At 39.3% G+C, this 14,669-nt stretch overlaps 1 protein-coding gene and 1 non-coding gene across 6 annotated transcripts in view; both read right to left on the bottom strand.

Annotated features, from left to right (window-relative positions):
* The window catches only part of IFT88 (intraflagellar transport 88), a 148,568-nt gene extending 141,078 nt beyond the window's left edge, over nt 1-7,490 (bottom strand). For 4 of the 5 annotated variants that reach the window (XM_032838225.1, XM_032838228.1, XM_032838229.1 and 1 more), the window contains exons 1-2: nt 7,342-7,490; nt 2,385-2,490 (exon numbers count right to left, since the gene is read on the bottom strand). In XM_032838225.1, coding sequence (XP_032694116.1) covers nt 2,385-2,474 — 90 coding nt within the window. In that variant the 5' untranslated portion in view covers nt 2,475-2,490; nt 7,342-7,490. The remainder of the gene's footprint in view (nt 1-2,384; nt 2,491-7,341) is intronic. The other variant, XM_032838227.1, reaches the window with a different exon arrangement.
* Nucleotides 7,491-13,100: 5,610 nt separating this feature from the next.
* On the bottom strand, nt 13,101-13,207 carry LOC116855517. The gene has a single exon (XR_004380374.1). It is a non-coding gene; the product is annotated as a U6 spliceosomal RNA (small nuclear RNA).
* Between the last annotated feature and the right edge of the window lie 1,462 nt (nt 13,208-14,669).

Here is a 14,669-nt window from a genome sequence, read left to right as displayed (position 1 = left end):
AACTCTCAACTTACAAATACCAAACTAACACAACTTTTGTAATTTCTGTTTGCGATTTTATTAGCAATTTGCATAATTTTGAACATCTTAGAAACTGTTTCAATTTATTTACATATGGAGCTTGTTATTATTCCAATTAATTAAGATATTAAAAAACTGTGAGTAAACCAAATGTCATTTTTATTTTACTATTTAATTAATTTTTGTGTCTGGCATTCTGAATTTTCTCTTTGAATTAAACAATGAAACCACACTGTGATGACCTGAGAAGTTAGGAAGTTTCTCTGGTGCTTTAGAAATGGTCATATTCCTGATCTATTAATTCCACTTCTGGGACTCTAGCCAAGGAAATGTTTGCTCAAAATATAGAAAATCATTTATGCATAAAATTGTTCACTGCATAGTCATTTAGAACAGTAGAAAACTGGAAATAAATATCCTGTGATCTGAAAATAGTTCTAATCATCTATACGTATTTAGTAAAATGCAGCAATTAAAATTATACAGTTGACTTTGAACAACACAGGTTTGAACTGCATGGGTCTAATTATATGTGGATTTTTCCCCAATAAACATATTGGGAAATTTTTGGAGACTTGTGACAATTTGAAAACTTGCAAGCCATCCAGCCTAAAAATATTGAAAAAATTAAGAAAAAGATATTATTGTAAGGATACAGTATATGATATATAAAACATACAAAATATGTGTTAATTGATGATGTTATCAGTAAGGCCTCTGGTCAACAGTGGGCTATTAGTAGTTATGTTTTGGGGGAGTCAAAAGTTGTATGTAGATTTTTGATTGCATGGGGGGAATGAGGTGAATCAGTGTCCCTAAACTCCATGTTGTTAAAGGGTCAACTGTATTTAAATTCTTAGTATTATGAGTTACTGCTCATGATGTAGCTGAATGTACAAAAGCAAACAGAAAAGTAAATGCTAGTTCAATTCCAAAGATGCTAAAGGAAAACTGTACATGTATGCATGAAGGAAGGACAACGTAACAAAATATTAACAGTAGTTATTTTGGAGTGATAGGATTATGGATAATTTTGTTTTCAACACTGAGCATGTACATTTCTTTATACATACAAATTTTAAAACTGGGAAAAAGGGGAAGGGTTCAGTTGTTTTCAAAATCTATGCAAACTTAGTAAAACACCTATGTTTTAGTATAAGTTTTTAAAAAGGAGTCCACATAATCATATCTACGTGTATACACAGTATACACAAGGAGGGAAACACCTGTGTATATTAAAAGATGGAATACAGCAAAATGTCATGTGATTAATTATATCAATCTATAAATGATCTTTGGGTGATAGGATTTACATTGTTTCATTTCTCTCCAAACTTCCGTGTTTTTCAAATTATCTACAAATGATTATATGTCTTAGATTTTTATTTCATATAGAGTTAAGTGAATGGTTTCTATTTTCTTTCCTTGTTTTCTTTCCAGATCTCACATTCACAGACTACTTTTTCTCCAGAGGAAAAAATCAATTGAAAAGTTACTAAAGCAATTTAAAAACTCTAGAATAAGATTTCCTAAATTCATATAAAGTCCTATAAATGCTAGTATTTGATTATTATATACTAGCAAAAAAATTAACAACCATATCCTTCACCCTTACTTTATTCACACACTAATTCAAGGTAACTTTATAAAAAAGTTTTCTTTTGTTTTACAGTTTGGAAACTCTAACTCTCATAATGATATAAAGATTTAAAATACACAAATATTTTTTAAAAATTCAAGTATTTGTCTTAACAATTTCATCTTTTTTTAAAGTTTAAGTGGATATAGATGGATATAAATGGATGATTAATGATACCATTTTATCCAAAATATACAGAGATACACATAAATTTACATAGGGAAATGTTTGGTCAGATATGCATATGCTAGTTAACATTTACTTCTGGATGGTCACCATTCCTTTAATTTTAATTTTTCTTTACACTTATTTCTATTTCCTAAGTTTTCTATAAAATAATCATAATTTAATTAAAAGAAAAAATCACTATACAACATTTCACAATTATAGCATTAAAAAAAACTGGTTTTAGATGCCTCAAGTGACTTAAATCTTTTTACACACACATTGAGATAGCTAGTGCTGGGAAACGCAAGTATATAATTATTCCTAATTTGTTTATATAGCCTTTCTCATGATTTTCCCTTTTGCTGAAATTAGTACTATTAGTAGAAGTTAGTACAGACTTCAGTAACGGCACTTTTCTAGGCTTTTAACCAGTTTATTTAATCTAAAGCAAAATAAAGCAGAACACTCAAACCCGAAGTTTTCATGAACCAGGTGGTTAGCAAAGACAAACATAAAATATTCAGGTTTTGTTTTTTGTTTTTTGTTTTTTTTTTACCTCAGTATCATAGGTTGGATTGTAGTCATTATAACCAGAATAAAGGTCATCCTCATCTGTCTCTGGGGCCAGGTGTACATTTTGCATCATTTGTACCTATGAAAAATTGGCAGTGTAAATATGTTCTTGTTATATGGAATCTTAATTGAAACAAAATATAGCTACTTAACAACCATTCTGGTCAAATTTACTGCTACATATTTTTATGACTTAAGATTTTTTTCATATCAAATTCTGAAAACCAGGTGTCAAAACATTCATTTATTGCTCTCACTTCAAATTTATTCCACACTTATTACATTAAAAACACAGTGACAGGCACTCGAGAGAAGTACAGTTGGTTGCCCTTATTTTCAAAGAGCTTAGTATCAAATGCAGCAGAAGGTATGTCAATTACAAAGCAATGCAGAAACCACTATACACATACCACAATGGTTAAATTTAAAAAACCAAAAACACAAAAAGTCAGCAGAGATGGAGTAATCTAAATAGTCATACATTGTTATTGGGGGTGTACTATAGTACAAATTTTGGGAAAAAAAGTCTGGCAGTTTCATAAAATTAACTTTTATTTCTTATGACTCAGCAACTCCACTCCAAGTATTTATCTGAGAGAAATGAAAACATTGGTCTACAAAAGTGCTAAAAACTAGAAATGGACCAGGTGCCTATCAACGGAATGGATAAGCCAATGTGCCAGATTTATGCAACCAAGTATTATTCAGCAAGAAAAAATAGTGTGCATTAATGACATATAATATGGAAGAATTATGTTGAGTGAAATAAGCCTCACAAAACTGTACCTTATGGGTTGTTTTGTTGATTTAAAATTCTAGGACAGGCAAAACTATTGTGGAAAACAATCAGAATAGTGGTTGATTTTTAGACATTGAGATTAGAGACTGAAGGAAAAAGTGCGTGATTATATAATTTTCTAGGGTGACAAATATTCTATATCCTGACGGGTTTGGGTTATACTGGTATAGATACTTGTAAAAACTCAACAGATACATACTTGAAATTTTTCTTTTCATTGTACATTTTTTCTTGAAAGAAAAAACTGTAAATAAATATCAAACTATAATTAATATGCCTACCTAAGTATTTAAGGGAAAGCTTAAGATCTACAATTTAGTTTGATGTGCATAAAAAAGATGCCCCATAAAAAGGGGCGCCTGGGTGGCTCAGTCATTAGCTGTCTGCCTTCGGCTCAGGTCATGATCCCAGGATTCTGGGGTCAAGCCTCACATTGGGCTCTCTGCTGGGAGGGAAGCCTGCTTCTCCCATTTCCCCTGCTTGTGTTCCCTCTCTCACTGTCTCTTTCTCACTCTGTCAAACAAATAAAATCTTTTAAAAATTTTTTTAAAATAACATGGATAAATACATAGGTTTGTGATAAAGCAAGTATAGAAAAATGTTAATTGTAGAATCTATGGAGCAGGTATGACATTCCCTGTAAAATTCTTTAAGCTTTACTATACATTTGAAAATTTCCATAAAAAATGGTGAGGAAAAAATGCAAGACAGAATAAAACAGATGTCAGAGAAAAGTAACATAAAAAGTGTGGGGAAAATATAATTACTGTATACATATACTTTAAGTAAATGCTGTAATTACTAGAGAATTTGGAAAGAATTCTTGGACAAGTAATCATTCAAACTGAGAAATATTTTAGGCAGTTTGGGGGAGGGGGCAGGACAGTTACCCAAGAAATGTAGTACTGAACTACTTTATCTTAAAGTCCATATTTTCTTTATAGCTTGTACCATTTTAAGTGTGCCAGTAAATTCAGACAAAAATTTCAGCTTAATCTTATTGCTCAGGATAATGCCAAACCTATGTGGCTACTTGTAACCTTTAAAAAAAAGTTATGTGAAATATAAATTAATTTTTTGTATAATTCACATACCACAAAATTTACTTTTAAGGTGTACAATTCGGTGGTGTTTAGTATATTCACAAGGTTCTGCATCTACCACCACTAATTCCAGAACACTCTCATCACTCCAAAAGAAATCTGGGACCCTTTTGGTAACTACTCTCCATTCCTCCCTCCACTCAGCCTATGGCACTAATCTACTTTGTCTCTATGGATTTGCCAATTCTGGATATTTCATATGGAATCATCAAATATGCAGTCTTTTATGCGTGGCTTCTTTCATTAGTATAATGTTTTCAAGGTGTGTCTATGCCGTAGCACATACCAGTACTTCATTCCTTTTTGTGGTTGAATAATATTTTATCTATTTATTAGCTAATCGACATTTGGATTGTTTCCTTTTACAGTTATTATGAATAATACTGCTATGAACATTTGTGTGAGTTTAGTGTGGACATAAATTTTCAATTCTTTTGAGTGTATACCTAGGAATAGCATTGTTGGGTCATGTGGCAACTCTACGTTTAATTCTTGGAGAAGCTGCTGGATTCCAAAGGGGCTGCACATTTTACATTCCACCAGCAATGTATGAAGGTTCCAATTTCTCCATGTCCTAGTCCACTTGTTATTGCCCCTTTTTGATTACTGCCATTCTAATGGGTATATAATGGTATCTTTGTGGTTTTGATTTGCACTTCCTTGGAGACAAATGATGTTTAGCATCTTTTCGTACACTTATTGACACTTATTGACCATATCTCATTGGAGAAGCTTTGCTCAGACGCTTTGCCCATTTTTAAAAATTGGGTTATTTGTCTTATCTGATTTACAAAAATCTTTTATCTATTCTGGATACTAGACCTTATCAGATTGATTTGCAAATATTTTTTATCCCATTCTATGTTCTGTCCTTTCATTTTCTTGATAGTACCCTTTGAAGTGTCCTTTGAATTTTGATCATGTACAGCTTCTCCACTTTTTCCTTGGTTGCTTGTGCTTTTGGTGTTGCATCTAAGACAAACAAACAAACAACAACAAAAAAAACCACTGCCTAATCCCAGATCAAGAAGATTTACACCTGTTTTATTTTAAGAGCTTTATGGTTTTAGCTCTTACACTTAGGTCTTTTGAGTTAATCTTTCTTTAGAGATGAAAACTATGAGAGAAAATGGCAATCAGATAGAAATGTTCATTCCAAACACGATCAAAAGTATTAAAAGTCATCAGTAATAAAATAAGTCATGAGGATGTACATTATAGTATAGAAATAACTTTGGTGACAGATGGTAACTACATTTATTGTGGTGATCATTCTGTGATGTATATAAATTTCAAATCACTATGTTGCACAGCTGAAACGTGTTTGTCAATTATACTTCAAGAAATAAAAATTTGAAAAATAAAAGTCATTGGTATAAGAGAAAATATTTTAACTTAGAAGCTTTAGCTCAGAGAATATTAAACCGGTGGTTCTCAAACTTTAGCATGCATGGAAATCCAAGGGCTTGTTAAAATACAGATTGTTACTCCCTCACCAGCAGAGTTTATGTTTCATTAAGTCCTGGGAGGGGAGTCATCACGATCCCCTCTATTCCTTACAGTGTGCATTTCTGATATGTTCCCAAGTGGTGTTGATGATGCTGATATGAGAACCACACCTTGAGAACTTTCTGATTATGAGCCCCATTTCGGTCAGTTCAACTTACTTGCATGTCATGAAAAAAAAGCAACTTTTAGAACTAGAGAAATACCCTTCTCGCTGCGTTGCAACCCCAATGTAATTAGCTTACATCTGGGACTTCTGCACAGACATCTAGTGAGCAAATTAATCTTAAAAATGTGGAAAGTGAGGCCAGAAAAGGTGAAGTACAGGTGGCAGAGCAAATACAACTTCAGTTCTCTGGATTCCCCAAGGGTTCAAAAGCAGTTCTCACAAAACAACCAATTAGCGTTGAAGCAATCTGGGGATAACACTACTTCAACATAAATTAAATGCCAGTAACATCTTTTTTAAAAATGCAAAAGTTTGTTTATTTTCTTTTTTAAGATTTTATTTATTTATTTGACAGGCAGAGATCACAAGTAGGCAGAGAGGCTGGCAGAGAGAAAGGGGGAAGCAGGCTCCCTGCTGAGCAGAGAGCCTGATGCGGGGCTCTATCCCAGGACTCTGGGATCTGTTTTTGAATGACACACTCCCACTAGTCAGTGGGATAGTTGGATAGTCTACATCCAAGATGCCTATTGTAGTTCCTCAAAAGGTCACAAGCAGAAAATCCACTTGGTAAAAGGAAAAGTGGGATTTTAGCCCTAGAAAGAATCTCGGAAAAACAACACTTCAAGTCTTTGGAAATTTGTTTCATCCTTGTGAGGCTAAGTACAGGCTTATGCCTTCTTTTGTGCCCTCTTCTATTTCACGTATTAAACATTTTATTAGAAAATTTCAAAAAGTCTGGGGCGCCTGGGTGGCTCAGTGCGTTAAGCCTCTCTGCCTTAGGCTCAGATCATGGTCTCAGGGTCCTAGGATTGAGCCCCATATCAGGCTTTCTGCTCAGCGGGGAGCCTGCTCCCCCCGCCCACCTGCTGTTCTGCCTACTTCTGATCTCTCTCTATATATACAATAAATAAAATCTTTTAAAAATTTTTTTCAAAAAGTTTTAAATAACACACAAAAATAAAGATGAATATTCAGTGTATTTCCTATGAAATTCCAGAGGTGGTGGAAAGGTCTAATCTGGGTTCGAATTTCCCGGTTGTAGGGTGACTGATTTGGTACCGCCGCCAGGTGCAAAGCAGCACCGCCCAAAGCTGCTTAGAAGAGTAACCCAAATTCGGGGAAGCAACGCCCGCGCTTGAGAGTGACAGACGTGGGGCCTGCAGGCCGCGTCCAGCCGCAGGCGGGAGGGAAGGAAGTGCCAGTACGCAGCCTGGGCCCCTCCGCAAACCAAACCCCCGCCCCGAGCGGCGCGCCAAGCACCCGCGCGGGGGCGTGCCGCCAGGTGCCCGCCTCCGGACCGCCACCAGCCTCGGGCCGCCCACGCCGGCCAGAGGCGCTCCTTGCCCCCGGGCCCTTCTCCTACCTCCCAGCGAGGGGGAGCAGAGCGACCGTGAGTCTAGCAGGGTACGACGTGGTTTTCTCGAGAAATCTACCAAGAGCACGCGTAGGCCAGAGCGCGGCGCCCAAGTCGTTGCCACGCGCGGAATCCAAGGAAGCGGCTCCCACAGTCCTCCGCGCCAGAGCGAAAGGGAAGAGGCGAGGCGCGGGGGGCGGGGTGGAGAGAAAGTGGGGGTGGGGCTGGAAAGCAGTGCGGCGGGGCGGCCGGCCCAGAGCTGGAAGCGAGTGGAGGCGGGGGCGGCCTGTGCGTGGTGGGAGCAGGACGGGGGTACCCAGTGAGCGGCTTCTATTTAGAGTGCGAAGGGAAAAAACCCAGCAGTTTATAAATCTTGATGAAATCAGTCAGGATTACCCGGGGATGATACTAGTTTACTCTAAAGTAGCTCTTGTAGCCATCATGCTGATGTGAGCTTGGAAGCCCGAGTTTTGTGAAATCACTGCCTCCCTTTGGTCACCCTGTGAAGTTGCTCAGCTGTGCCTGCTTCTTCCCTCCTTCCTCATGTCTAGGTGGTCACACAGCACCCCTGTGTACACCTTATTCGAGCTCTTGATGTATTTTCGTCTGGTGAGTATCTTAAAGGGCAGGAACTGAAATTTTATGTCCCAAGCACCTAGAACCAGATTCTTACTAAAAATAAATGCACAGTATGAATGAGAAATGCATAATTTCTGTTTAATGTTTAATGCTAACGGTTAATGTTTAATATTAAGGTTTGTTTTAGATTTTGAAGGTTAATTGGAGTCAGGAAGGGAGGTCTAGACACCAGCAATTAATGAATTTCAAACATTAAGTACATGTTGGGAGACAGTTTTTTAAAATACGTTATATGTATGTCAATGTAATATTTTAATTATCATATTAACAAGGTTATCTTGAGGGAAAAAATGACACACAGTAAAGAGGGACAATTTTTTATGAATCTCTGGACTAATGTGGTTAATTTAATGAGTCAGCTGGACTAGCCCACAGTACCTAGTTTTTTTGTCAAACACTACTACAGATGTTGCTGTGAGGATTTTTAAACACACAGATAGATTTAGAACAGTAGACTTTGAATACAGCCGATTACCCTCCATCATGTAGGTGGGCCTCATCCAATCAGTTAAAGGACTTACGAGAAAAGACCAATGTCCCTGGAGGAAAAGAGAATTCTGCTTCCAGGCTGCCTTCAGACCCCAGCTGCCACATCAACCCTTCCCTAGGTCTCCAGCCTGCTGTCCTGCTCTGCAGATTTTGGACTTGGCAGTCCCACAATTGCATGAGCCAATTCTTTAAAATAAATCTCATTAAATATATTATTTTGGTTCTCTTTCCATGGAGAACTCTGACCAATATAGGGAACAGCTTTGTATGATTAGCATAGCTGTCTCCCACCGTGCAAAAGGCAGGTTTGTTGCTATCCAGTATGTTAAAGATAACGTCTCCCTCTGAAGCAAAGCCTAGCCACTTTGGCCTGCAGTTCATTATAAAAGATTAAAGTTTCCTAAGTTCAGGGTTCTTCAGCTGTGACACAAACCCGTTGCACGTGCAGCATCCACCTGGCCTACCATCATGGGACTTGGGGAGTCAAGGAGAACTGAAAGGAATATGAAGCTCAGGCTGCTTGTGCTCTGAAGAATAAAGTCCTTTGGCTCAGGTACTTTCTGGCAGCATTTATGAAACTGTGTTAGATTGTTAGCTTGGAAAGAGGGTAAAGTCACACAATTTTTGACAGTATCTAGCTACGATGCCTAGCTGAAAGCATATCTTTATTACATATTTGTTGAATTAGCACCATACAGCTCTTCTCTCAAGTTCTTGCACTTCAATATATTAGACAATTTTTGTTATAATTTTAGGTCTCCAGGCCTAAATTTCTATAAATTTCTAGCTCTATAATTCTATAGAATTATCTACAGCTCTGAAATTCTATACATTTCTAGCTTTCTCAAAAAAAAAAAAAATTACTGGTGGGGTGCCTGGGTGGCTTAGTGGGTTAAGCCTCTGCCTTCGGCTCAGGTCATGATCTCAGGGTCCTGGCATCAAGCCCTGCATCAGGCTCTCTGCTCAGCAGGGAGCCTGCTTCCTCCTCTCTCTGCCTGCCTCTCTGCCTACTTGTGATCTCTGTCTGTCTCTGCTCAGCAGGGAGCCTGCTTCCTCCTCTCTCTCTGCCTGCCTCTCTGCCTACTTGTGATCTCTGTCAAATAAATAAATAAAATCTTTATTTTTAAAAAGATTTTATTTATTTATTTGACAGAGAGAGAGGTCACAAGTAGGCAGGAAGAGAGAGAGGGGGAAGAAGGCTCCCTGCAGAACAGGGGGAGCCCGATGTGGGACCTGATCCCAGGACCCTGAAATCGTGACCTGAGCCGAAGGCAGAGGCTTAACCCACTGAGCCACCCAGGGGCCCCACTCATATGTAGAATTTAAGAAACAAAACAGATGATCGTACAGGAAGGGGGAAAAAAAAAAGAGAAAAAAAAATAAGAGACTCTTAACAATAGAGAAGGCATCGAGGGTTGAGGGGGGGAGGTAGGTGGGGGGTGGGATAAATGGGTGATGGGTATTAAGGAGGGCACTTGTACGATGAGCACTCTCGTGGTCCCATTTTCTCCACTGGATCTTAGCTAAGTACAGACATAAAAAAGGCAGTGGTCGTGCTCGCTTTAGCAGCACATATACTAAAAAAAAAAAAAAAAAAAAGGCAATGGTAGGATTCATCCAGGGTTAGAATTTGTTAGGCAATGCAAAGAAAGGGCAAAGAGAAAAAAATGAGTTTTAATAGTAGACATGAAATTTAATATAATTAAAGGGTAACTGAACTAAAGGGAGCTAATGAATAGGAGGAAAGTAGAGGAATCAGGTTAGAAGTGCTGATGAGGTCGGAGGAACAATTGCAGTAGGGTTACTTCAACAGATTGGAGAGTAGGCTTTCTGAATGAGTGATGATGGAAGTAGTGCAGTTTTGAAATGGTAACAAGGTCCAGGATTTGATGATAGGTGTGATCGGGAGGAAGCCATTTGGGATTCAGAGTCCAGAGCTGAGGTCACTGGAATAAAGTATACTGAGTCAGGTGGAGAGGGGAAGCAAGGAGGAAGTCGGAAGAGGTTGAATAAAGGTATACCAGATGGCTTGAGATTCACAGCCACAGAAGGGTTGCAAGAGGGTGGGGAATTGGTGCTCTGGAAGCCGTGTGAGGAAGCCAAGGAGAAGCTACTAACCCTGCCTTCTGACGCTGAGATCCCTGAGCAATGAGAGAGTAACCTAAGAGGGCTTCATGGGAAGCATTGTCCTTGGAGGACAGCCAGTTTTCCCCATAAAAGAGCAGAGAGGTGAGAGAATACTGGGAAAAGAGTTTGAAGATGTGGGGATATCACCAACACAGGACAAAATTTCCAGTGGACTTGGGGAAGGGTTGGGCCAGGGTATGGCTGCTGACACGAATGACTTGCTCTCTGGGTAGTGATCAAGGACAACAGGGATGTGGGAGGGGATGGATTTAGACTAGACACTCTCTGGGAGGGGTTGGGCACATAGTCCTAACAGAATTGTGCTGAAACTGGAAGAGACGTACAGTGTTCCCTTTCTTCGTGGCCAGCTGTTGATGGGAGTGGCAGGTCATCCAGCAGTGGCGGGCACCCAGGAGCAAGTGGGCACCAGCCTCGTGGACATTTATTCAATGGAAGGTGGTTGAGGATGGGCATGTTCAGTCTGGTTTTTGGCATTGACTTGATGCTCTCACAATATTCCTAAAGGTCTCTGTTGTCTGTCAGCCATTAGTTATTCTATCTGTCTACCCTGCTACATTTCTCTCCAATCATTCCTCTTCTCTCCATCTCTCGAATACCTAGGGGCTCTGGACAACCATCCTTTCTGGTCTGTTTGGTTACCATAACTTCCTAATATTTCTCACTGTTTCCTCTTTACTCTTCTATATTGCTCTTGTTCAATTTATTGTCACACCGTAGCCAAAGTGATCATCCTTAGGTGAAAAGCTGATCACAGTATTTCCTGTTTAGAACCTACTGGTGCCCTCTCTCCCCACTCTGCCTTGACTTCTGGACAAAGTCTAAACTCATAACATGACTTATAAGGCCCTTCATAGTCCCTTCACAGGATTCTTGGCTGCAGCCAAGAAAAACCAATTCATGTTAACTTAAGCAGAAAAGGAATTTTTTAGGAGGATATCAGGTAACTTACAGAATTGTTAGAGAGGCTAAGGAATAAGGCTTGGAAAAACAAAAGAAACCCAGGGAGGTAAGGCACAGACAAAATCAGATCAGAGGAACAGGCTGCCTGACTTATAGAGAGCAACCCCTTAAGTTTGCTCAAGACTGAGGGAGTTCCCAGGATGCGGGTTTTTCAGTTATAAAATCAGGAAAATCCTGGGCAAACCAGGGCAAGTAGGTCATCTTACTTAGTCTGTTGCTGTAGGCATCTGTCATCTTTTTTTTTTTTTTTAGAGATTTTATTTATTTAAGAGAGGGACAGTGAGCAAGAGAGAGAGAGCACAAGCCAGGGAGGAGAGGCAGAGGGAGAAGCAAAATCCCCTACTGAGCAGGGAGCCTGATGTGGGGCTTCATACCAGGTCTCTGGGATCATGACCTGAGCCAAAGGCAGACGCTTAACCAACTGAGCCACCCAGGTACCCTGGCATCTGTCATCTTGATACCTTAATACTTGCCCTCCACTTGATTCCTGCCATCTTGTCATTGGACACTCCATGTCACATAGCTATATTCTGTTGTTTCTGACACGTTTTGCCTTACCACTGGACATTGGGTTCTAGGCACCGTGAACCATTTCTAACCATCCTGCCCTTCATTTTCCTCCATCCAGAACCAGAGTCCCCAATGGGAACATGAGCTGACTGGCTTTAGGTCAGTATATCTGGCTCTGAGAGCTCAGAGACAGGGTATCTGCTCCCTCTGAGCTTCCTTCTTCTGATTTTGGGATTTTCCTAAAATGGGAAGGGTGTTTAGATCTTAGACAGCCAAAAGTGACTAATGTCCATGACATCTCCCTTTTTTTTTTTTTCCCCCTCCTGACTTGCCTATTATGCCCCAGGCTGTACTTCTTTCAAGACACTGGAAAGTATCATGATCTCTCTCACCTCTAGGCCTTTACACAGCTGTTTTGTTTTGTTTTGTTTTGTTTTTTCTTTGCCTTTTTTAAAAAAAAAATATTTTATTTATTTATCTGAGAAAGAGAGACAAAGCATGAGCAAGGGTAAGGGCAGAGGAAGAGGGAGTAGCAGGGTCCTCACTGAGCAGGGAGCCAAACATGGGGCTTGATCCCAGGACCCTGAGTTCATGAATTGAGCTGAAGGCAGATGTTTAACTGACTGAGCCACCCAGGCACCCGTTTTTTTTTTTTGTTTTGTTTTGTTTTGTTTTCTAAAATGGACTTTCTACAGTCCTCTTAACCCGAGCCACCCCTTTCTCCAGGATGCCTTTCTTAATCCTTGGTGTATTAGTTTGCTAGGGCTGCCAAAACAAAATACCCCAGCCCAGGTGGTTCAAACAACAGAAGTTTATTTTCTCAGAGTTCTGGATGTTGGAAGTCCATGATCAAGGTGTCAGCAGGGTTTGTTTCTGCTGGGTCTCTCTCCTTCGTTTGCAGCAGTGCCTCCTTGCTGCTGCTTCCTGTGGTTGTCCCTCTGCACATGGCACCCCTGTGTGTCTTAATCCCTTCTTGTAAGGACACCAGTCAGATTAGACTAAGACCCATCTTAATGCACTCATTTTAATCTAATCGATTCATGAATTTGCATGTCAACCTTGGGCAGGGGCCATGCTAATCTTCTCTGTATCATTCCGATTTTAGTATATGTGTTGCTGAAGTGAACACTAACCAAATACTGTCACATTCTGAGATACTAGGGGTCAGGGCTTTGACTTATGAATTTGGGGGGAACACAGTTCAGGCCCTGACAGCTGGTTAATGTTAGGCCCTGTGTATGCCTGTATGTTGATCTTCCACTATGAGTGCACATAACACAGTTTTATAGTTTACTACCTATGTGTAAAAGTTTACCCAAGTCAACCTCATACACCTGTGCACCCTTGGATTTTCACCCCAGTACAACAAAACTTGTTTATCTGATAAACAATTGGGGCACTGTGGCAACCTTTCATCTATTCTTCCCAGAAAAATACCGTGAAATGCCGTCATTGCTTGTGAAATATTTAAAATTACCATGATTCTTTTCTACCCTAAAAGTTAAAAGCAAATTAGCCTGAAAATGCAGAGTGAAAAATTTTCCCTTCATTTTTCCAATAACAGACCAGTTCTTTCCTAAGGTTAATGACCCGACCAGTTAAACATATAATCCCTTTCAAATTTAGTAGGAAGATAATCACCAGTGGGTACTTTGAAAATATGATCATGGAAGTTCCAGACCCTGTTGATCTTTTGTTTGTGTGACACGGTGGCAAGCTATACTCCTACCTGGATGTTCTATCAGGGGCTCACTTTGTGTTGAAAAGTGCAAGAAAGAGTGAGTAGGCTCAATTTTACATATTCTGCATCAAATGTACTGCACTGTCTCCCTTTAGAGCCACTTAAATGAGATTCATATTCCTTAACATGAAAACACCTTTTTCCCCCCAACTGGCACCAATCGAGTCTAGAGAAATCATCCTCATGGACTTTGGGAAGGATCTTTAGATGCTTAATTGTAGATAGACCCTGTACTCACAGTTTAAGTAGATGTCACACTTTGTTCTGGGACTTGTAAGATTTCTTACTTGTGAGTTACAAATTAACTTTAGCCTCCTGATAATTCAAATTTGTTCTAAAATAAATGGACATTGGACTGTAAATTACCAAAATGAAAGAGTCCCATTCCATTCACAACATAAACACTATAGTCATTAACAAGTTGAAATTAATATGTAATACACAAGAGGCAGGAGGTATTTCAAGTTGTACCCACACTATCACATGCCTCAAGGGTAGCATCTGAAATAAAGCACAGTTTAACCCAAGATTCTAATTTATAACTAGGGAGTGCTCATTAAAGTCCAACCATTAATTTTATAGTGTATTCTTTGCCAAAGAAGAGTTAGCCCAATGACTGAACATTATCACGATTTATGACTTTTCAATTTTGAAATGGCAAGCTCTTGGCCTTCTAAAGGTAAAGTAAACCAACTCAAAGGCACATATAAAAATAACATGAATGAGGGGCGCCTGGGTGGCTCAGTGGGTTAAGCATCTGCTTTCAGCTCAAGTGATGATTCCAGGGTCCTGGGCTCATTGAGCCCAGGTCTAGATCCCTGCTCAGTAGGAAATCTGGTTCTCCCTCTTC

This window comes from Lontra canadensis, unplaced genomic scaffold, assembly GCF_010015895.1.
Source record: "Lontra canadensis isolate GAN:19392208 unplaced genomic scaffold, GSC_riverotter_1.0 scaffold103, whole genome shotgun sequence".
Taxonomy (NCBI): domain Eukaryota; kingdom Metazoa; phylum Chordata; class Mammalia; order Carnivora; family Mustelidae; genus Lontra; species Lontra canadensis.
This window is presented reverse-complemented; position numbering and strand designations above follow the sequence as displayed.